The 24,964-nt window shown below is 41.9% G+C and overlaps 1 protein-coding gene across 1 annotated transcript in view; it reads left to right on the top strand.

Annotated features, from left to right (window-relative positions):
- Window positions 1-24,964, top strand: part of LOC137376080 (protein diaphanous homolog 1-like) — a 443,374-nt gene that overhangs the window by 148,601 nt on the left and 269,809 nt on the right. Inside the window, exon 12 of the mRNA XM_068044098.1 lies at window positions 9,703-9,818. Within this exon, the coding sequence (XP_067900199.1) occupies window positions 9,703-9,818 (116 nt within the window). The remainder of the gene's footprint in view (window positions 1-9,702; window positions 9,819-24,964) is intronic.

Raw genomic sequence — 24,964 nt, 5'->3', positions numbered from 1 at the left:
AACCAAGTATTCCTTCCTCAGACGTTGGTCTAGTTGGTTGGAAGTTGATAGGCCGTTGAGTTGCTTGAGGGGGGGAATGATGGCAGTTGGTGCTGCTCCTTTACTCAACTGAAGCACAGCCCATATGCAGCTCCTGCTGGGGCCGCTGTTGACAGGAGTGTGAACTTCGGCTGTATGTGTTTTTATCCCCCCCCCCCCTCCACCACCCAAGGGTGCTGAGGCCATTTGTAATTCCCTTTCTGCCATCTCAGCTAAAATGACATATCTCAAAATTGAACAGTCCTGTTATGCTTTGATAAAGCAGATAGGGCGAAACTGTTTCCGCTGGTCGTTAACACGAGGACAAAGATTTAAGATAATTGGCAAAAGAAGCAGGAGTGGAAATGAGAATTTTTTTTTTAACGTAATGAGTTGTTGTGATCTGGAATGCGTTGCCTGAAAGGGTGGTGGAAGTACATTCAGTAGTAACTTTCAAAAGGGGAATTGGATATGAACTTAAAAAAATAAATTTTTTGCAATACGGGGAAAGAACAAGCACAATGGTTGTCTTGTGTGCTGTAAGATTCTCTGAAGAGGTTTTTTAGTATTGAAACATGTTTAATGTGGCTAAAGTAGCACTTCTTTGCAAGAATAGAGTGCTTTGCTAATACTGTAGAGCAGAGAATTTCACAGAAGTCATGAATGTAATGGATATTGTGAAATCCAAGCTGTTCCTTGATTTTTTTTTTTCCTCCTTTTAAACTTGGGTAAGAAATCACAGTAAGTGTGCCATTGTCAGCAGTCGTTAACACTGCTGGGATTGGTACAGAGAAGGTTTACTAGACTAATACCTGGAATGGGCGGGCTGTCATACAAGGAAAGATTGGACAGGCTAGGCTTGTGTCCGCTGGAATTTAGAAGAGTAAGATCCTGAGGGTCTTGACAGGGTGGATGTGGAAAGGATGTTTCCCCTTGTGGGAGAATCTAGAACTAGGGGTCACTGTTTAAAAATAATGGGTCGCCCATTTAAGCAATGAAGAGAAATTTTTTTCTCGAGGGTTGAGTGTCTTTGGAATTCTCTTCTTCAAAAGGCGGTGGAAGCAGAGTCTTTGAATATTTTTAAGGCAGAGGTAGATAGATTCTTGATAAGCAAGGGGGTGGAAGGTTATCGGGGGTAGGCAGAAATGTGGAGTAATCAGTTCAGCTGTGAACGTATTGAATGGCGGAGCAGGCTTGAAGGGCCGAGTGGCCTACTCCTGCTCTTAATTTGTATGTTCGTATGATCACATTTAAAAGCATAGTTATGGCTATGTAACTGATCTTTAGCATTTTTTTTTTGAGTTCTGTGTTGAAACTGTGTTGAAAGCGATAAAATTTTGAGATTTCTTTTACAAAATGTTTTCAAGCTATCATGATGAGTAATTTGTAGTTTTAAGCAAATGCTTCAACAGTGAATTTCATGGCCATCTTGAGAAAGTAAGCAGACTCTATTAATTCATTGGGGATGTTTCAGTTGTATTTCTGTTGGGGCTAATAAACACATCATCCAAATATTAGAATGTAAAGCAAACAAGTCCTCATCAAACTACACGTGCTCTGGTCAGGCAGCATCTGCTTGACAAGACACAAGGGAGATATTCGAGCACTGGAGACGATGCATATTAAAAGTGAAGGAGAGGAAAACACCCGCTGATCCATCCAACCTGACCTCCAGAACTGTGATGCCTTGTGCAGCACAATATATACACTCCTGCATCCCACCCAAAAGCCATGTAAGAGTTGAAAAAACATTAAAAACACAAGAGAAGGGCTAAGAGGCTGATCTATAGAAAGGTTGAAGAAACTTGAGCTTTTCAACCTGGAGAGGTGGTGTCTGAGAGTTGTTTTTATAGAGGTGTATAAAACCATTTAAGGTATGAGAACGTGAAATCTGAAAATTAATTTTAAATTAAATCTTGAGAGCCAGCAGACACAGATTATCATTGGTGATAAGCACTGTTCAATCTGGAATTTCTTCACAGAGTGATCAACAGAATGGATGGAATTTCTAGACAGCATAGTGGGCCCAAAAGCCCTGTAATCATTGAAAGAACAATTGGTTCCTGCAATGAGGACTTGTAGGGTCTTTCTGGATGGATGAATAAAGATGGGACAAATGGCCTTCCTCTTCCATTATTATCTTGTTAGAACAAAGAAAATTACAGCACAGAAACAGGCCCTTCGGCCCTCCAAGCCTGCGCCGATCCAGATCCTCTATCTAAACATGTCGCCTATTTTCTAAGGTTCTGTATCTCTTTGCTTCCTGCCCATTCATGTATCTGTCTAGATACATCTTAAAAGACGCTGTCGTGCCCGCGTCGACAACCTCCGCTGGCAACGCATTCCAGGCACCCACCACCCTCTGCGTAAAGAACTTTCCATGCATATCCCCCCTAAACTTTTCCCCTCTCACTTTGAACTCGTGACCCCTAGTAATTGAATCCCCCACTCTGGGAAAAAGCTTCTTGCTATCCACCCTGTCTATACCTCTCATGATTTTGTACACCTCAATCAGGTCCCCCCTCAACCTCCGTCTTTCTAATGAAAATAATCCTAATCTACTCAACCTCTCTTCATAGCTAGCGCCCTCCATACCAGGCAACATCCTGGTGAACCTCCTCTGCACCCTCTCCAAAGCATCTACATCCTTTTGGTAATGTGGCGACCAGAACTGCACGCAGTATTCCAAATGTGGCTGAACCAAAGTCTTATACAACTGTAACATGACCTGCCAACCCTTGTACTCAATACCCCGTCCGATGAAGGAAAGCATGCCATATGCCTTCTTGACCACTCTATTGATCTGCGTTGCCACCTTCAGGGAACAATGGACCTGAACACCCAAATCTCTCTGTACATCAATTTTCCCCAGGATTTTTCCATTTACTGTATAGTTCACTCTTGAATTGGATCTTCCAAAATGCATCACCTCGCATTTGCCCTGATTGAACTCCATCTGCCATTTCTCTGCCCAACTCTCCAATCTATCTATATTCTGCTGTATTCTCTGACAATCCCCTTCACTATCTGCTACTCCACCAATCGTAGTGTCGTCTGCAAACTTGCTAATCAGACCACCTATACTTTCCTCCAAATCATTTATGTATATCACAAACAACAGTGGTCCCAGCACGGATCCCTGTGGAACACCACTGGTCACACGTCTCCATTTTGAGAAACTCACTTCCACTGCTACTCTCTGTCTCCTGTTGCCCAGCCAGTTCTTTATCCATCTAGCTAGTACACCTTGGACCCCATGCGCCTTCACTTTCTCCATCAGCCTACCATGGGGAACCTTATCAAACGCCTTACTGAAGTCCATGTATATGACATCTACAGCCCTTCCCTCATCAATCAACTTTGTCACTTCCTCAAAGAATTCTATTAAGTTGTTAAGACATGACCTTCCCTGCACAAAACCATGTTGCCTATCACTGATAAGCCCATTTTCTTCCAAATGGGAATAGATCCTATCCCTCAGTATCTTCTCCAGCAGCTTCCCTACCACTGACGTCAGACTCACCGGTCTATAATTACCTGGATTATCCCTGCTACCCTTCTTAAACAAGGGGTCAACATTAGCAATTCTCCAGTCCTCCGGGACCTCACCCGTGTTTAAGGATGCTGCAAAGATATCTGCTAAGTCCCCAGCTATTTCCTGTCTTGCTTCCCTCAGTAACCTGGGATAGATCCCATCCGGACCTGGGGACTTGTCCACCTTAATGCCTTTTAGAATACCCAACACTTCCTCCCTCCTTATGCCAACTTGACCTAGAGTAATCAAACATCTATCCCTAACCTCAACATCTGTCATGTCCCTTTCCTCGGTGAATACCGATGCAAAGTACTCGTTTAGAATCTCACCCATTTTCTCTGACTCCACGCATAACTTTCCTCCTTTGTCCTTGAGTGGGCCAATCCTTTCTCTAGTTACCCTCTTGCTCCTTATATATGAATAAAAGGCTTTGGGATGTTCCTTAACCCTGTTTGCTAAAGATATTTCATGACCCCTTTTCGCCCTCTTAATTCCTCGTTTCAGATTGGTCCTACATTCCCGATATTCTTTCAAAGCTTCGTCTTTCTTCAGCCTCCTAGACCTTTATGTATGCTTCCTTTTTCCTCTTAGCTAGTCTCACAATTTCACCTGTCATCCATGGTTCCCTAATCTTGCCATTTCTAACCCTCATTTTCACAGGAACATGTCTCTCCTGCACGCTAATCAACCTCTCTTTAAAAGCCTCCCACATATCAAATGTAGATTTACCTTCAAACAGCTGCTCCCAATCTACATTCCCCAGCTCCTGCCGAATTTTGGTATAGTTGGCCTTCCCCCAATTTAGCACTCTTCCTTTAGGACCACTCTCCTCTTTGTCCATGAGTATTCTAAAACTTACGGAATTGTGATCACTATTCCCAAAGTAGTCCCCTACTGAAACTTCAACAACCTGGCCGGGCTCATTCCCCAACACCAGGTCCAGTATGGCCCCTTCCCGAGTTGGACTATTTACATACTGCTCTAGAAAACCCTCCTGGATGCTCCTTACAAATTCTGCTCCATCTGGACCTCTAACACTAATTGAATCCCAGTCAATGTTGGGAAAATTAAAATCTCCTATCACCACCACCCTGTTGCTCCTACATCTTTCCATAATCTGTTTACATATTTGTACCTCTATCTCACGCTCGCTGTTGGGAGGCCTGTAGTACAGCCCCAACATTGTTACCGCACCCTTCCTATTTCTGAGTTCTGCCCATATTGCCTCACTGCTCGAGTCCTCCATAGTGCCCTCCTTCAGCACAGCTGTGATATCCTCTTTGACCAGTAATGCAACTCCTCCACCCCTTTTACCTCCCTCTCTATCCCGCCTGAAGCATCGATATCCTGGGGTATTTAGTTGCCAATCGTGCCCTTCCCTCAACCCAGTCTCAGTAATAGCAATAACATCATACTCCCAGGTACTAATCCAAGCCCTAAGTTCATCTGCCTTACCTACTACACTTCTTGCATTAAAACAAATGCACCTCAGACCACCAGTCCCTTTGCGTTCATCATCTGCTCCCTGTCTACTCTTTCCCTTAGTCACACTGACTTCATTATCTAGTTCCTTACAGGCTTTAGTTACTACCTCCTTACTGTCCACTGACCTCCTCATTTGGTTCCCATCCCCCTGCCACATTAGTTTAAACCCTCCCCAACAGCGTTAGCAAAAGCACCCCCAAGGACATTGGTTCCAGTCCGGCCCAGGTGTAGACCGTCCGATTTGTAATAGTCCCACCTCCCCCAGTACCGGTCCCAATGTCCCAAAAATCTGAACCCCTCCCTCGTGCACCATCTCTCAAGCCACGCATTCATCCTGACTATTCTTTCATTTCTACTCTGACTATCACGTGGCACTGGTAGCAATCCTGAGATTACTACCCCTGAGGTCCTACTTTTTAACTTGGCTCCTAACTCCCTAAATTCTGCTTGTAGGACCTCATCCCGTTTTTTACCTATATCATTGGTGCCTATGTGCACAACGACAACTGGCTGTTCACCCTCCCCTTTCAGCATGTTCTGCAGCCGATCTGAGACATCCCTGACCCGTGCACCTGGGAGGCAACATACCATTCGGGAGTCTCGTTTTCGACCACAGAACCGCCTATCTACTCCCCTTACAATCGAATCCCCTATGATTATAGCCCTTCCACTCTTTTTCCCGCCCTTCTGAACAGCAGAGCCAGCCACGGTGCCATGAACCTGGCTACTGCTGCCTTCCCCTGGTGAGCCATCTCCCTCAACAGTATCCAAAACGGTATAACTGTTTTGGAGGGAGATGACCGCAGGGGACACCTGCGCTGCCTTCCTGCTCTTTCTCTGCCTTTTGGTCACCCATTCCCTTTCTCCTTCAGCAATCCTAATCTGCGGTATGACCAATTCGCTAAACGTGCTATCTACGACCTCCTCAGCATCGCGGATGCTCCAAAGTGAGTCCATCCGCAGCTCCAGAGCCGTCATGCGGTCTAACAAGAGCTGCAGCTGGACACACTTCCAGCACGTGAAGGAGTCAGGGACATCAGCTGTGTCCCTGCGCTCCCACATTGAGCAAGAGGAGCATAACACGGGTCTGAGATCTCCTGCCATTTTTAATCTTAAACTTAAATTAGTCTTAACTTAGATAAATGAAAAAGGAACGAAAAGTTTTTGCCAATCACATGAAAAAAAAAATAAATAGAAAAAGCCTTACCTTATCTGCACACCACCGAGACCTTTTTTTTTGGTTAGAGGAGGAGGGCAGGTGGGAGACAGTACAGGTGTAGTGTCTTGGGTTCAGCCGCTGCCCAAATATATAGGACTTACTTACCCAGCTGCCACCTCGCTCTCCCTGTCGCCGCTGCAAAAAGAATTGTTTTAACAATTAAGTTCATCACTGAGTGAGCTAAGAAAGTTTTCAGACAAACGTGATCAGTTCATCACTTGGGAATGGACTCTGAATACAAAAGCTTGCATATATGTAACACATTTCACAGGAGCATAATGAGACAATAATTGAGACCAAGCCAAAGGACAGAGGCTTTAGGGCAGATTGCCAAAAACTTAGTCAAAGATAATAAAGCAGAAAATGCTGGAAACACTCAGCAGGTTTGGCAGCATCTGCAGAGAGAGAAACAGAGTTGACATTTCAGGTTGGTGACCTTTCACAGAACTGGGAAAAGATAGAAATGTAATGGGTTTTATGTAGTGAAAGGGGGGAAGACGGTTGAAAAAGAACACAAGGGAAGGTTTGTGATAGGGTGGGAGACAGGAGAAATTCGATGGTCAAAGAGTTGGTGGTGCAAGGCCAAGGGGATTGGTAATGGGACAAGTTAAGAAACAAAAGATGTGTCTAAAGGAGGGGTGAATGGCAGAATGATGAGCAACTGCTGTCCGAAAGAATTAACAAGAAAAATGAGACAAAGACTGTAAGGTTGCGAACATATGAAAATGAAATGACTGGAAGGATACAGATCAGCCACGGTCTAATTGAATGGCCTCCTCCTGTTCCTGTGTTCCCAACTCATGCTGAGTTACAATTCCCTTGAAAAGGCAATCTTCACACCCCCCTCTTCCCAAACCCCATCCAAGTGACCATTCTGTATGGGCGAGTTTATGCAGTTGGGCATTCAGCTGAGCCCTGTCCTGCCTCATCTGATGTCTACATTTGCCAGCAGCTGTCAGTGTATAGTCCATGGACTTTGAGGCTTAAGTGTTGACCTGGCTGAGATCAGCTAACTTGGCTCAGCACAACAAATACTTCCATTTATATAGATCCTTTAAAGTAGTAAAATGTCTCGAGGCATTTTAACGGTTGAAACTGGGACTTTTTGATCTGTGGAACTTAGATATGCAGTTTATGTGCAAAATCATTGAATCTTACAGCACAGAGAGAGGCCATTCCACCTTTATGCCTGTGCTGGCTCTTTGAAAGATCTGTCCAATGTAGTTTGCAGTATTTATTTTTTGCTCATTCATAGGATATGGGCATCTCTGGCAAGTCCAGCATTTATTGCCCATCCCTAATTGCCCTCAAGGCAGTGAGAATCTGCATACCTACTTTAACACTATGAAAAATGTTAAATCTACTTTGTATTTGCTGTTTTTCAGAATGTAAATTAAGAGTTAATAAAACTTGTAGCACTTTCTTTTAAAAGTTATAATCATTAGATGGTATTTTTGGTTGGCAAAGTGATTGGGCAATTGAGATGATAATTGTTCTGTAGATGTTGTTTGTTCCTTCAAAAAGAAAGTGTGTCTAGTTCAGGTAAGGTATTCTGTTTCCTGATTATAATTGCAATTGAATAGATGGGGGATAAAAATAATGTGAGGATTGTGCAGTGATGGGGGGATATTCAAGAGTTTGTAATTATGTCGGTTGTTTAAAATCATTTAAATTCTGTGAAATTATAATCGTGGCACGTTTCTCTTAATTTTGCATTGAAGTTTGGTATTAGGTATATAATGAGCGCACTAAATGTGGATCCTTCAAACAACTTACTGTGATTATCAATCAGTGAGTCTGCCTCACACATGCGTTTCCCACAATAAAGTGCTTATTCTATGACAGCAAATGATTCATTTTCCATCAAAAGGAAAGATCTGTGTCTCAGTGTCGCTGCTCGATTCGTTCTGTTATGCCCGCACACTGAGGTCACCTTGCCTTGCCAATACTAATAGAAGCCATTTTCATGCAATTAACTGCTGCCCCCATAGAAACTGTTAAATGTTCCAGATTACTAATTCTTAGTCTGCTGTACAGGTTTTGTTTTGCTTTTTTCTTTGAATGGCTCCATCCAGAAGGGCAGCTCTGATTTGCATCCTCCAGGATCAAAGTTTTTTTTTTAAAAAGGAGGATGAAATAAATTGCTGAAAATCCTGAGCTAAAAACAGAAAATACTGGGACTGAGCACCAGGTCTGTCGCATATGAAACAGAAAAGATGGGTTATAATTTTGTTTTTGATACGTAATCAGATCTCCAAACTTTTGAAGAACTTTTTATTTCAGGAGTTGAACTGACACTTGTTCTAAAGACTTGTAAAAGTAAAGGTGCAGGGTCAGGGGTATTATCTACAGGGAGGGAGTGTAAATATCTCGAGAGTTGTGGGGCTGGAAGAGATTACATGCATAGATAGGGAGGGGTGAGATATTTGAAAACAAGGATGAGAATTTTAAAATCAAGGCGTCGTTTGACTGGGAGCCTGTGTAGGGGTGATAGGTGAACGGCATTTGGTGTGAGTTAGTACACAGGCTGTAAAAGTTTGTATGAACTCAAGTTTACGAAGGGTAGAATGTCGGAGACCAGCCAGGAGTGCATTGGAATGGTCAAGTCAGGAGGTAACAAAAGCATGAATGAGCATTTCAGCATCAGAAGAAATGATGCAGGGATGGAGAATGGCGATGTTACGGAGGTGGAAATAAGTGGCCTTAGTGCACATATGTGGTTGAAAGCTCGTCTCGGGGGTCACTTATGACACTGAGGTTGCGAACAGTCTGGTTCAGCCTCAGACAGGTGCAGGGGAGAGGGATTGAATCGACAGCTAGGGAGCAGAGTTTGTGGTGGGGACTAAAGACAATGGTTTCAGTCTTCCCAATATTTAATTGGAGGAAAATCTAGTACTGTATGTTGGACAGCGTACATTTGGAAACTAGAGTGTTTTTGGATGATGTCACTGAGGGACAGCATGTAGATGAAAAGTAGGTGGGGTTCGAAGATAGATCCTTGGGGGACACCAGAGGTAACTTTGCAGAATGGGAAGAGAAGCCATGAATGGTAATTTTCTGGCTATGAAGGGGAAGGATCAATGACTGAAACTTTAACCGATCCTTTATCTTTGCAGTTGCTGATAGATGGTTGGATGAGCACTGTGTGTCTGATATTTCCTGTTGCATATATTCAGTGCTTTTTTTATTTAGACTTATAAATGGTCGATTTTCACCAAAGGGCAATAGGGGTTGTGTTCTTCTGTCAAATAGTGTTCCCTCCAATTTTTTTTTAAATTTTAATTTTTGCAGACGAGTTCCTTTATATTGGAAGTACTTCTTTCCCCCATATTACATCCAATGTTCAGCAACAAGCTGTGGGATCCAATGGTACAGAACCTAATAGACTGCTTTATCCAGGAGAATCGCGATATTGTTGACATGTCTCCTTAACAGAAGCTGCACAGATGTGAGTGAAGTCTTCCAGATGCTTATGAACACTGTGAAGGACTCCAAAGCAGAACAGTACTTTCTATCTATTCTTCAACACTTGCTTCTGATACGCAATGATTACCAAGCCAGGTAGGTAATTTCTTCAGTGCTGTCTTCCTACAAGCATTTTATAATTTCATAAAATAGTGCATTGCATTTGAGATTTACCAAGAATTTTTCCACATTCAACAGTTGTTAAGGCGTAATTTGCACCTCCCCCTCTTTTGGTTTTTAGTCCTCTGTCCTATATTTGTGGAAGTATTAGTACAGATCACTCAAACGGTAGTTCGAGCTAAACCAAACATGTATCTGGTGTGCTAATGAACGAGAAGTTGGAGGGATTAAAAAGAAAAGCGGGATACCTGTGATATTGCATTTAGAGGGGCAGCCATGAATACTTCTTGGCACCTGCTCGTTGCCTGGCAATTCCAGGTGAGGTAGATAGGCTTTTGGCAGATGGAGCTAATGGTCATGTTTAGCTGGTCTTCAAAGGACAAATAAATACTTGACCAGTACTCAAATGGAATATGTTACTGCTCCTTGCCCACACTGCCTCAATAGAAATACCAAGCCCTTTTATTGTATTCTGTGGTAGATGTTTACACAACAGAATGGGGTTTGTCTTTTCAGGACTATTGTAAATGTGAAATAAACTGTTGTTCTGTTGAGGGAAACTGCATATGCTAAAAATTATTTTTATTGAATTCAAGGTTGGTCTAAGCACTTTAATTTTCACTTGGGAACATGTGGAATGAAATTATTCCACTGGCACTGAAAGTATCTTCCAGCCCAAATCCACCTTTGCAGATTTAGGGCTTGAGCATACAATCACAGCACTGATGCAGTACTGCATTGATTAGGTGCCATCCTTCAGATTAGACGTTAAAATCTCTATCTGGTGGGGCATGTGGGTGTTAATAATTCCATAGCAATACTTGAAGAAGAACAGGGAATTGTCTTGATATCCAACATTCTGTCTTCAACCAATAACATGAAAAAAAAATTAACTGGTACATCACCCTTTTGCTGCTTGTGGGGTATGGCTTTTGCAAAATGGCAGTTGCGTTTTCCTGTGTTACGACCAGGTGAGAAAGGTGTCCAGGGGTCCCTCTCAGCCTTCACCTGGTCTTACTGTAACAGGGTTTAATTTTAAGCACACCTTGTTTTTAGCTCCCCCTTGGTGAATCCTTGTTCACCGCTTTCCAATTATAAGACAAAGAAACCACCACAAACAGGTTTTCTTAGGCTTAAAGAAGAAAGGTTGAAATTTATTAAACTTAAACTCTAATTAGGTTGACACCTACGGATACACAACTTGCCCACGCCAGCATCCATAGGCAATACACACATGCAAATTGAGACAGAAAAGAGCAGAAGAAAAATCAAGTGGAAAAGTTTGAGGCAATATCTGAAGAGATTTTGTTACAGTTCTTCGAGCTCACTGTAGAATCCTTGATTGTAGGTAGATCTTGCTTTTCGTTGAAACCCAGTATCCTTAAACCTTGTTCGCTGTAGGAGACTTTTCTCTTTTGGGGTTCATGTGTCTCCAGTGGATTCAGAGGCTTGTGAGAAAGAGATGGGAGCAGACAGGAGAGATCTCAGACCAGGAGCAAACAGTCTTTCTGAGCTCAAAAAGTTTGTACAATTCAGAAAAGCCCAGGTTGCCAAGCAGGTTAGTCATGTGACTAACTGGTCTGACCACATCTTGGCTCTGTGGATTGCTTCATCTTAGCAGGGCTGGAATGCGCTTCCCTGCCTTCAATGTCTGGTGCTCAAAGTCCATTGTGGGTTAAATGGATAAGGGAATTAACCTCTCTTGTCTCTATTGGTATGCAAATGTCTTCCAGCCAAGTGTTTGGCAGCCCTTGTAACAGGCCTTTTCTTCCCAGCAACAATTTGAAATGTAATGTTCATGTGGCGAAATTAATATACCTCATTCTTGGCAGGTGTGGGGTCGAGCATGACATCCTGTATAATCACTGATCTTGAAAAGAATGCCTAATCTGTGAAGTGTCGTGACTCATTTCCAACATTGCTGTATAAATGTATACATTTCCAACACTGCTATATAACTGTATATTAGAACTGAGCATTTATACCTATCTGGGAAGATTGATCAGGCTGGGGCGATTTTCTGTAGAAAAGAGAAGACTTGACTGGTGACCTGATAGAGGTCTTGAACATTTATGAAAGTTTGATAGGGTGAATACAGAGAAGATGCTTCCACTTGTGGGAGAGACCAGAACTAGGGGCCATAAATATAAGACAGTTACTAATAAATCTAATAGGGGATTCAGGAGAAACTTCTTTACTTAGAGAGTGCTTAGAATGTGGAACTCGCTATCGCAGGGAAGCTAAGTTAAGTACATGAGGGAGAAATGATTTTATATGTCGGTAGACAGATTGATGCTGTACCCCTCTGGATGAATAAACTTTGTTGCATTACTACTTAGAGAATAATGAATGTCATTGTTTCCCAGGTCATAGATGAGGAGTGCTAACTTATCTACAATAATTGAGAGAACTTTTGGTAGGGAAAAATCAGTTGCAGGGATTGAACAATTGCCCTTATTTTCTGCTCTCAGTATGGTGATTTATGTTGGATGCAGTTCCCCAGTTCAAGCAGCCACTCCCCCAGCACTTCTCCCCCCTCAATAACCGCTCTTAAAGCTGAAGTTTAGTTGGCAAATGTTCATCTAAGGCCCTCTCGCACCCCACCCCACCCCCACCCCACACACTCACCTTTTATGGTGTGACATTCGATGTTCACAGATTTGCTGCAGAGATGTCTTGGAGTAAAGTAGAAAATGGATCATTCTACTGGTAATTAAATTTCATGAGAAAACATAATGGTTCAGACATCCACAGAGTAAGGAGCTGTGTTATTAAAAAAAACTGCTGGAAATACACAGGAGGTCTGGCAGCATCTGTGGAGAGAGAAACAGGGTTGACGTTACAGGTCTGTGACCTTTCATCAGAACTGGCAAAGGTTACAAATGTGATAGGTTTTGAGCTAGTGAAAGGGAGGAGGGGCCGGAAGAAGAACAAAAGGGAAGGTCTGTGATAGGGCGGAGGGCAGGAGAGATTAAATGACAAAGATGTCATGGAATAAAGGCAAAGGGAGTATGTTACGACGGACCGTCCAGTCAATGCCCCCAATCAAAGTATACGATTCTGATTGTGGTGGGAGAAATGCACTGTTAATTCGATCCCATCCCTCCACAGATCGCCTAACATATCGTTTTAAACTTTCCAAACTAAAGAAAGACCCAGACAAATTCTACCATCTGTTAACCGCCACCCCACCCCCGCCCCCGAATGAGGCTAACCAAACCAGGTGTCTTTAAATCAACAAATTAGTTGTTTAATTAGAAAAACTAAATTCCTAAACACTACTAAGATATAAACAACATTTAAGAATAGAAAAAATGAGAATCCTTGCAGATTTACATTCCTGTCAGATGTGGAACAGTCCAAGGTTGCTTGAAGTCCTCACAGACGTCCGATGGGGAAAAAAGGTTCTTCAACAGTAGAACAGTCCGTAGTCCAATTCCAGCAGTAAGTGATGCTTTACTTCTCCAGCGATGAATCTCAATAATTAACGACTTGTAAACACTTTTTTTAAATGAATCAATTTGGCTTTAGAATTTTTGAGGGATAGAAGATTGTCACAGTCTAACTTCCCTTCCTTCAGTTTAAATTATCAGAGATCTCTCTTTTGGCTTGACTTTTTAGAATTTTGAGAGAGTATAATTAATAAACAAATAGACTAAATTCTCTTCCTTCAGATTAAATGGTCTGTTTCTTTCAGTTGCTAACACACAGCTGTCTGTCTGTTTCTCAGCAAGTTAGAACAGTCTGTTTCCACTATAAACCAGTTCAAAATTAAATTGTAACAATGTATCTCTTGATCTCCTGTCCTGAATGGCTGTATCCCGGGCAATGAGAATGCACTGTTTGAATCTGTCTTAAGAGCTTGCTGCCTTAAAACAGTACGGCTGCCTTTCCAGTCTTCCCAAAGAAAAACTACAGGATCTTAACACTTAGTAATAGCCGAAGTAAAAGACAAAGCATTTGTCCGGAGAGAGTGTTAATAGCAGAATAATGAACTGCTCTGTCTGAAAGCAAAAACATGAAAAAACAGTTGAAGACTAGTACCTGGTAAAAAAAAACAATCAAAATGGCAGTCATGATCTGAAGTTGTTGAAATCAGTGTTGAGGCTCGAGAGCTTTAGAATGCCTAATTGGAAGATAAGGTGCGTTGAGCTTCACTGGAACGCTGCAGCTGGATTAGGACAGAAATGTGAGCGTGAGAGCAGGATGGTACATTAAAATGGCAAGCAACCAGAAGCTCAGGGTCATGCTTGCAGGCTGAGCGGAGGTGTTCTCAAAGTGGTCACCCACTCTGCATTTGGTCTCCCCAATGTTGAAGCGACCACATTGTCAGCAGCGAATACAGTATACTAAATTGAAAGAAGTACAAGTAAATCACTGCTTCACCTGTAAGGAATGTTTGGGGCCTTACATGGTGATGAGAGAGGAGGTAAAATGGCAGGTGTTACACCTCCTGCGATTGCATGGGAAGATGCTGTGGGAAGGGGACGAGGTGTTGGTGATGGACAACATAAAAAGCTTCTCATTACAACCTCTAGACATGACTATTCTTTCTGGCCTCCCACCTTGCGTAAACTTAAGTGCTCCAAAACTCTGCTGCCCGTATCCTAATTTGCAGCAAGTCTCGTTCACCCTTCACCCCTGAGCTTGTTGATCTACATTAGCTCTTGGTCTGACAATGCCTCAAAATTAAAATTCTCATCCTTGTTTTCAAATACTACCATGGTCTTGCCCCTCCCTATCTCTGTAACCTCCTCCAGCCAACAACACTCTGAGAACTTGGCACTCCTCCAATTCTGGACTCTTGCGCGTTCCTGATTTCCTTCGCTCCACCATTGGCGGCTGTGGCTTTTGCCTAGGCCCTAAGCTCTAGAATTCCCTCCCAAAACCCCTCTGTCTCTCTCTCTCCTTTTAAGACATTCCTTAAAACTACCTTTCTGTCCAAGCTTTTCGTGCCCTGTCTTAATATCACCTTATGTGGTTCACTGTCAAATTTTGTTAACGCTCCTGTGAAACACCGTGGGACATTTTACTGTGTTAAAGACACTGCTACATTATAATAACGTTTATACAAAGTGGGAATTTAGTGCTTTAAAATGTGGATTTTTGAATTAGGAGTAGGCAACATTATAGGAAGAGTTATCCATCTTGTGCCTGCCCAGCCTTTGAAACCCAAGTAACTCTGTCCCATCTGCACTTGCATTTCTCATTTGCTGGTTCATCCTGCCTTCATTTTGAGAGTCTCGAGGTTTAGAAGGGACTGTTTTCAGTCCTGTTTGCTCACTGGTGGATAAATCCTGAATCAGAACACTAACAGAACATCTGTTGAGAAGCTGGGTTTGTTCCCTTGGCGAAGAGTAGGTTGAGAAGAGATTTGACAGAATCGTAAGAAGTCTCGACAGAGTAGATAGAGAAAATCTGTTCTCATTGGTGGAAGGGTCAAGAACCAGGGGACACTGATTTAAGGTGATTGACAAAAGAACCAAAGGTGACATTAGGAAAATTTTTTACGCAGCAAGTGGTTAGGATCTGGAATGCACTGCCTGAGATTGTGGTGATGACAGATTCAGTCATGGCTTTCAAAAGGGAATTGGATAAACAACTGAAGGGAAAAAATTGACAGGGCTACGGGAAAGGGCAGAGGAGTGGGACTAGCTAAGTTGTTCTTGCAAAAAGCCAGCACAGGCTCGACGGGCCAAATAGCCTGCTTCTGTGCTTCTATTCTTTGATCAGCTAAAGATGTTTGCAAGATTCTGGAAACATTGATTTATATTCTTGTCTCTGGCCCCTGAGAATGCCATGCTATCCACCTGTGCAGCCCACAAAGCTTGTCACCTGCATTATTAGAGAATGGGAAATCTGACAGAATAGCATTTCCTTTCCTACTGTCCTCTACCAACAATGACTAAAGTTTTATATATTAGAATGGTCGAGCATTGGAGTAATTTCAGTTCTGATTGTAATGAATGATGTTGAACAGTAGGTGGTACTATTGCTCTTTAAATTCAAGGTACTTTGTGCTTTATTCAGATTGTGTTGGACTGGCTGATGTCCTTGTTATAGCTGCATCGCAGCCTCTTTAAAAGTATTTATTTTGTGTTGTTTTTACATTCACTTTTAAGATGTCTGTCACTCTAAATGCTTCCATTGGTGATGTAAATAAGTACAGTATATCCATCCTACACTTGAGTGCTGCTCATATCTGATGAATATCTTGCATTGATGAAACATTACTTTGCTGATCATAGAATCATAAAGCAAAGGAAGATGCCATTCGGCCCATTGTGTTTGTGCTGGCCTTTTGAAAGTATGATGCAGTTAGTGCTACTCCCCTCCTCTTTCCATATAACCCTGCAAAATTATACATTCAAAAGCTTGATCAAAGAGGTGAGTTTTGAGGAAGACCTACTTTGAGAGGGAGGAGGACAGGCAGAAGTGTTGAGAGAGAATTCCAGAACAAGGGACCAAGAGGGCTGAAGACATGGCTGCCAGTGGTGGAGGGCGAAGGGAGAGGAGGAGACACGAGAGGCCTAAGTCAAAGCAAAAGTGAGTTTGAGGGGAGGATGTAGGGCTGGAGGAGATTACGCAGAGAGGGAGGATTGAAGCCATGAAGGACTTTAAACACAAGGATGTGAATTTTCAATTTGAGATATTGAAGGTGAGTGAGACTTGGTGTGGCATTGGATACAGGAAGCAATTTTTGATGAGCTGAAGTTTGGAAAGTAGATGAGAAGCTGACTGGTACAGCACTATACCATGAAATACATTATTTGGATGATAAGGTGCGTTTGTCCAGAATCACAGAATAATACAGTGCAGAAGAGGCCCATTGAGTCTGCACCGATGCATTAAAGACACCTGACCTGTTAAATTAATGCCATGAAGTTTAATTGATGGTGAGATTAGTTTGTATACTGGGGAGGTGGTTACTGAATTCAGGCTCCAGGTAGGAAGAAAGCAGGATACATACCAACATGCAAAATTGACAGGCTGAAAAACTCCAGCAAACCTGCCCCACACTCTGATGGTTGGAGCATCGTGACTGTTCTCTTCTTCCCCTTCTCCCCACACGGCCATGTAATCTCCTGGAGAGACAAAAAGAAGTCAAGTCCAATAAGAGCACAGGTATTCTGGAAATTTACTCTCTGACCCCCTCAGGCGATCGAAGCTAGTCCAGCAAATGACACTGAGTAAGTGTTATCTATAAGGACAATTGCCTTCTGTGAGATGTGAGCTGACCCCAGGTTGCAATAAATGCATTATTCTTTCTCTCAGTTCTATGCAAGCCCTTCTTTCTCATTTTATACTTTTCACATAATGTGACGTATGTTGCCAGACAGTAAATTGTTTTTCTTTTTAACTGGCAAGAGATTTTTGTGATGAAAGAAGCATTTTTAATATCTGATGAACTTGGGTTCAGACGGTAGGAAAGCATTTCCTCATTGTTCTGAGTAAGTCAGGTCAGTTATGTTGATAGTAATTGACTACAGGCTTGATGCATCACTGCTGCTGTTTGTGAAAGTCTTTTGTGATGCACTATTCCTTTTGTCCAAGCACACAGGATGCAGTTGCGACAAATTGCATGTTTCTATCATTGTAAATTGTGACCCTTGCGATTCTGAAACTTGCAACCTTCAGTCAGAAGAGCTTTAAGCAAAAGAGGGTTTTGGTTCCTGCTGACATATTGCACTATTTGTCATGGTGCTGATTGGTGAAGAAAAGAACTGTTTCAATCTGAGTGACTGTCTGACAGTGCATTCTCAAAATTTTAAGTGAATTATTTATTCTATTTCAAACTAACTAAATGATGCAGCCTGTAGATGGCACTGTTGCTCCATCATCAAAATCAAAGTTTTTCACAGAGTAATGTGTTTCTGAAACTGCAAAGAAAAATAGCTTTTAAACTTTGTGTTCTGAAGTATAAAGTAATATTCTGTGAAAGACAGTATGTTAGTCTGACAGATTTCTGAACTACCCTGAGACCTATTGCTTTGTTCTGCACTCTCAAAACCACGTAGAGTTTCTGTTTGACTGGTGTACAGTTCACAGGCAATTCCCAAGACTACATGCTACCTGCTGAAGCCCAGAGGAAGCTTCATCAGCCTTATCTCAGTGGTAGCATTCTCATCTCTTGGGTCAGAAAATTGTGTGTTCAAGTCCTAATCCAGCAACTTGAGTACCAAATCTAGGCTGACATGCTCCCGTGTAGTATTGAGGAAGCAATGCATTGTCAGGGTGCCATCTTTCAGATGAAAATTATACTGATGCCCCATCTGACCTCTTTTTGGATGTAAAAGATTCTGACATTATGTGAAGAAGAGCAGAGGTGTTCTACCTGGGTTCCTGGCCAATATTTATCTCTCAATCAACATCAGGTATTGTAAAGCAGCTTACCTAGTGACTTATCTCATTGCTGTCTGAGAACTTGCTGTGTAGAAATTGGCTGCTGTGCTTGCCCACATTACAACAGTGACTACGCTTCAAAAGTATTTCATTGGCTATAAAATGCTTTGGGGCTTTGTGCAGTCTTGATTGGCGTTGTAAAAATGCAAGTTCCTTTGCTTTTAGAGAGCTTAGGTGCAGGTTTGCTAGGGGTAAAGGTCCTGGGAAGTGTTTGTGTTTGCTTTATTATAATACGCAGTCGAACCAATTGTGTCTGCTGAGTTCTCCTGTTACTTTTATGTCAAGGTGTCTCTGAAACGATTTGCAAGTTGATGGAGGAATAGCAGTGTAAACGCACTGATGTTAAATTGCCCTGGTTAAGTACTACAAGCATCACAATTTGTTGAAATCTTAATAAATTACTGATGTAGGTCTTTACTAATCATTTCAAGTCAGATTTTAAAATATTTTAAAAATATTTTGTGTGACAGTCTAGCTTTAAAAAATAATATATGCAAGGACCGGGGGCGTGGCTGCTTTTTGACAGGCAGCTGTCAGATGCCACACTGCTGTGCCAGTGACTGCTTCGAAACGGTAGGTGTCGGTGTTGCCCTTTGAGTAAAGGGTGGGTGTTGTCTCAGTAAAAGCAGCACAATGCAATTTTAATTTTTCTTACTATTTTTCAGCTCAAAATGTTGTATTCGGTGTTTTATCAATTTTCACAATTGTTATAACCGATAAAGCAGTCCGTTACGAGATGTTGTTTATCTTTCTGAATTAAACAAAAGTACATGTCCCTAATGCTGAACAGATGGCCTTAACAATGAATGCAGCTGCATTGCCAAACCACAATCTGTTTTTATAAAGCTTGAAAAAATGTTTCAAGATTTTTGTTTCAAAAGAAGCTTGAAACCTTCCTTATTTTCTCCCCTCTCAGGGAAAGTATGTTCTAGAGAAGTGTTTTTTTGTGTTTTGTTTTATTTTAAAAATCATGCAAGCTCCTGTGTGTTTGTGATTCATTTTCCTCCATGTCCCCTTCGCATACTCCATTTTGCAGCACCCTGCAGTACTGTACTGTACAACAGAGCCCATTTTCTCCCCCTGCCCTCCCTTCACTTTCTCAGATCTCCCAGGAATCCTGCTGGCTTCAATTTGTGAGAAAGCTTGTTCAGAGATTATTGAGCAAAGGATTACTGTGAGCCTCTGTAATAAATGAAATTGTGGGACAGCTCGATTAAAGCTATTTTCATCCCTCGCCACCATTCTGCACATCTTTAAATCACAGATTGTTATAAAAGGGATTAAAATTGTGACCAGAGAAGATGTAAATGAAAATGGAAAAATGCAGCACGTACCCATTATGTTATAATATAGTGATTTTATTTTCTTCCTATCAATATATAAATGTGTATTACGTAAATAAACCTTGAGCATATGTGGTTTGTATAAAATGAATTGGCATGTGAAGTGCTGTTTTCATCTGCGTGCTATTCATATTGCAGTAGCAGTCAGTCTCCATCTGCACATTGCTTTCTGCTTCAGTGCCCCTCCCTTCTTTGTTCGCTTCAAGGCTGCCATAGTATTTTCCTATTCACCCAACTTTTCATAAATCTTTGAATTGCTGAGGATTTTTAGGGACTCCTGTTAGATAAATATTTGTGCAAAGTTAATTTTTCTTTGAACTGCTGAAAAAAAACATTTTGCAGAGGTGAGGTAAAGGACAATGCTGGTAAGCTACAGACAAAATCCAGCTTTTAACTCTTTGAGTCCCAGCAGAGCTCTAACAAAGCACTGAGTTTAAAAAAAATCCTTTTTAAAAAAGAAAGCGCAATAAAAGGCTATTCACTTTGCAGCCGAGGTTGAACATTTACTGAGGTGGATTTAATTCACGTGTTGTTGCTTTCTGTTTACTTTATTACCCACCACCCCCACCCAAACATGTCCCCTAGAATGATACGTGTTGTGGTACATTCCCAATAGGTGCTGGCAGGATTTGATGCCTTATCAAAGTGACCCTTCTTCACACGTAAGCCTAAACCCTGAGCACTAGCAGTCTGTTTGGTTGAAGTTGGGGATACTGTGGTTGATCCGGATCCATTCAATCTCCACAGAAACTCACTTTACATCATCGGGCTGCTGGAGAGTTGGGAGTATTGTGGATCATGTTGGTTAGTTACTATGTGGTTGAGTGGGGCAGACTCGATGGACCCACTGGTCTCCTGCTTGCTTTTTTGTGCATTTGCCTGTTCATCAGGAGTTACTGAAAGCTGACACGCTCAATGTGTGCTGAGGGAGTGAGTGCTGTACTGCCGGAGGTGCTGTCTTTCAGATGAAACTTTAAACTGAGACACCACCTGCCCATATAGGTGGGCATAAAAGATCCCATGGCAACCATTACAAGAGTTGCCCCTGAATCCTGGCCAACATTTATCCCTCAACCAGCATCAGTAAAAACTGGATATCTGGTCATTTTCTCATGGCTATTTGTGGGACCTTGATGGACACAAATTGACTGTTGCGTTTCCGACATTACAACAGTGACTGCACATCAGAAGTACTTCACTGACTGCAAAGCACTTGGCACAACCAGCAATGAAATAATGACCAGATAGTCTGTTTTTTAGTGATGCTGGTCGAGGGATGAATATTAGATAGGAGAGACATTGGTATACCTGAGTATTGCACTGCGTACCCTTGGGGAGTTTGGAAGGACGGGTCTCTGAGGTGCAAGAGCTGCTTTGTATCAGTATTTCAAAATATACACTTTTTTTGGCTTTAATACTACAAAGGAATTATATTCGGGAAATGACCTCCTGTTTAAGGGAACAGATAGTTAAAATAAAACTTGAGCTGAATGTGGAAAAATGATTTCAGACGTTAATCATCCAGCAACGTCCTGTTTACTGAGTAACCAGAGCCAAATCCCTGCCACTGTGAGGACCTTGAATTGATGCACAATGATTTAGGAGAGCAGGAAACCAGATGCAGTGCTTGGCAATCTATTGTAGCTTCGATCGCATATTTCCAACAAATTTCAGGTTCTTAATGTTGCCTCCTTGATGTGCTTCATTTTCTTTAAACTGTTTAAATTTTATTTCCTATTAAAAGCATCGCTGTAAGATTTTTGTAATTATTTTAGATTTTCCACATATTAAATCCAGAAGTGTGTTGATCGGAACTTAGTGTTATTTAGATTAACAAAGCTTACTGAAACTGCCTTCAGAAAACCACAGCTTTGCTGTCATAGAGCCATGGAATCATACAGCACAGAAGGAGGCCATTTGGCCGATCAAGCCAATCCCAACTATTCGAAAGAGCTATCCAATTTGTCCCATCCTGAACTCTTTGCCCATAGCTGTGCAAACTTTTCCTTTTCAAGTATTTATCTAATTCCCTTTTGCAAGTTACTGTTGAATCTGCTTCCACTGTCCTTTCAGGCAGCATGTTCCAGATCACAATAACTTGTTGCACAAAAAAAATTCTCCTGGTTTTCCCTGTGGTATGTTTGCATGCGACCTTAAACTTGTGCTCTTTGGTTATCAACCCTTCTGCCATTGGAAATAGTTTCTCCTTATTTACTCTATCAAAACTTGTCATAATTTTGAACATCTCTATTAAATTTTCCCTTGCCCTTCTCTGCTCTAAGGCGAACAACCTTAAACTCGTCTCTCAATATACCTGAAGTCCTTCATGCCTGGTAACATTCTAGTTAATCTCTGCACACTCTCCTAGGTCTTGACATTCTTCTAGCGTGGTGCCCAGAATTGGTTGCAATTCTCCAGCTGAGGCCTCACCGATGATTCAAAAAAGTTGAGCATAATTTCCTTGCTTTTGTACTCTGTGCCTCTTTACAAAGCCCAGGGTCACAAATGCCTTTTTAACAGCCTTATCAACTTGCCCTGCCACCTTCAAAGATTGTTGTATGAGAACCCCCAGTTCTCTCTGTTCCTGCACCTTCTTTAAGATTGTACCATTTAGTTTATATCGCCTCTCCGCATTCTTCCTTCCAAAATGCACCGCCTCACATTTCTCTGCATTAAATTTTGTTTGCCCATTTCAGCAGTCTGCCCATGTCCTCTGTCTTTTACAACGTGTCTTTATACATACACCAGCTGATCTCCTGAGCTAGTTAATGTCATAGAGGGCAAGTTGTGGGTTCACTGGGCGTATGAGGATTTGTAGCTTACTGTGGTCTCCTGGGGTTCTGCTTGATTGCCTTGGAGAATTTGCCGGAGCTATTTCTAAATTAGGCTCACTTTTTTTCTTCTCTTTTTCTACCTCTCAGGAGATTAGTTGATTAGGAGGTGGTCCAATTGTGTACGTGGCTGTACCAGAGCCACTGGAGAAGGTGTAAAAAAACATTCACAAGGATGATGCCAGAATAGAGGTTATAATTGTCAGGAAAGATTGAACAGGCTATGGCCCTTTTTTCTGGTAAAGAGAAGACTGAAGGGTGACCTGATAGATATCATTAAGATTAGAAGTAGAGATGTTTCCACTTGTGGGGGAGACCAAAATTAGGGGCCATAAATATAAGATAGTCACCAATAAATCTTGTAGAGAATTCAGGAGACATTTCTTTGCTCAGAGTGGTAAGAATGTGGAACTCACTTCTTTGGCCTCCTTGTCTTGAGAAGAGTGGGTAAGCACCAGGAGGTGGCCAGTTGTTTATGGAGCAGCGCCTGGAGTGGCTATAAAGGCCAATTCTAGAGTGACAGACTCTTCCACAGGCGCTACAGATAAAATTGGTTGTTGGGGCTGTTACACAGTTGGCTCTCTCCTTGCGCTTCTGTCTTTTTTCCTGCCAACCGCTAAGTGTCTTCGACTTGCCACTCTTTAGCCCCGCCTTTATGGCTGTCCGCCAGCTCTGGCGATCACTGGCAACTGACTCCCACGACTTGTGGTCAATGTCACAGGACTTCGTGTCGCGTTTGCAGATGTCTTTAAAGTGGAGACATGGAACTCACAACTACAGGAAATATTTGAGGCGACTAGAGTACATGCATTTAAGAGGAAGTCCGACAAACACGAGGGAGGAAGGAACAGACGGTTACAAAAAGAAAAACAGATTGCATTTATATAGTGTCTTCCTGACCACGACATGTCCCAAAGCAGTTTACAGCCAACGAAGTATTTTTGTAGTGTAGTCATTGTTGTAATATGGGAAACTGCAGTCAATTTGCACACAGTAAGCTCCCACAAATAGCAATAGATAATGATCAGATGATTTTTTTTTTAATGATGATTGAGAGATAAATATTGATCAGGAGGCCAGGGAAAACTTCCCTGCTCTTCTTTGAAGTAGTGCCATGGGATCTTTTATGTCCACCTGAGAGGGCAGATGGCACTTTGGTTTAGCATCTCATCTGAAAGATGGCACCACCGGCAGTGCAGCACTCCCTCAGCTTTTGAATTTTATACTTGAGTCCTGGAGTGAGACTTGAACCCAAATCCTCTGCCTCAGAAGTGAGAGTGCTACCAAATAAACCACAGTTGATAGAGATGCATGAAGATGGGTAGAAGGGAGGCTCGTGTGGAGCACAAACGCTAGCAAAGACCAGTTTGGCTGAATAGCCTGTTTCTGTTCTGTATATTCTTGGATAGTTCTGTGTGATAACTGAGTTGGATGGCATTGATGGACCAGGTGGTATATTAGCTTTTTAAAAAAATGCTGTCTAGGGCTGCAACATGGTTGTTAATGCTTAGTATGGTCCCATTCTAAACTCTGGGAACCCGAGTAGAGTACTGAATTTTTACAGACAAATGAGGGCACCTAAAGAGAAATAAGGGCTCAGCTATTAGTAGCATTGGAGAAAATCTAAAGTGATTGTGGCTATTCTGAACAAAATATTTTTGTGGTCATTTTTCATGATCAGATGGCTGAATCTGAGAAGATCCTCCACTCAACAAATCAGGATGTGACACTGCAAGAATTATGTTTAGTTTATCAGAGTGCACTGAAGTGACACTTTGGAATTATGTGGACCTTGGACACTGGGCTTAGGGATTTCATATATCATCCCAGTTGTAAAACCATTGCATTGCCTATGGAGTGTTGACAGCAAGCACAGTCTTCAACTGAAGCAGAATTAGAGTGCGGGGATAATTGGTCCAGAGTGTGGAGACATAATTTAGTCTTTTTTTTTACGTTGTACACTGTGTCCTTATTTTTATGTTTCCATTGTAAACTCATACATTGCACATTTAGAGTGAAAAAGCCAATGTAAACATGTAATTACATTCACCAACCAGTGGTGGCATTGTAGTCCCTCTTCTGAATGGCAGTGTGTAATTACAGCATGACCGGTTGACCTCAGGAAGTACATGCAAATTTTTGCTCTAATTTTCTAATGTTTGCAAGAACTTGTAACCGGCTTGAAAAATGACTCAGTTGTTGAATGGTGTGATGAGTTTTTGCTGCTTCCATTAAACTATATAACTTATCCCTTGCATTGCAAATACTCCATATGTTGCTGTTGAGTCTGTAACTGAACAGGTTTAATGCAATCCACTCTTTTTTTTAAAGTCCCCACTGCTACAAAGTTTCATGTGTGGGCCTCATAGATGGGAAGTATATAACAAAGGAATAATTGACCACAGTGTTTGGGTCTGAGAATTGCTCCTGAGTGCTTATCAATGTGCATGTGGCAATTTGGGTTCATCGATGAAGATGTTGACCATAAAGTGGCCCAAAGCTTAATGAATGTTAACCTTTCTATTTTTCTTTCTCCCCCTGAAGA

The sequence above is a fragment of the Heterodontus francisci genome, chromosome 12, assembly GCF_036365525.1.
Source record: "Heterodontus francisci isolate sHetFra1 chromosome 12, sHetFra1.hap1, whole genome shotgun sequence".
Lineage (NCBI taxonomy): Eukaryota > Metazoa > Chordata > Chondrichthyes > Heterodontiformes > Heterodontidae > Heterodontus > Heterodontus francisci.
The sequence above is the reverse complement of the archived record's forward strand: the minus strand, read 5'-3'. Positions and strand labels throughout refer to the sequence as shown.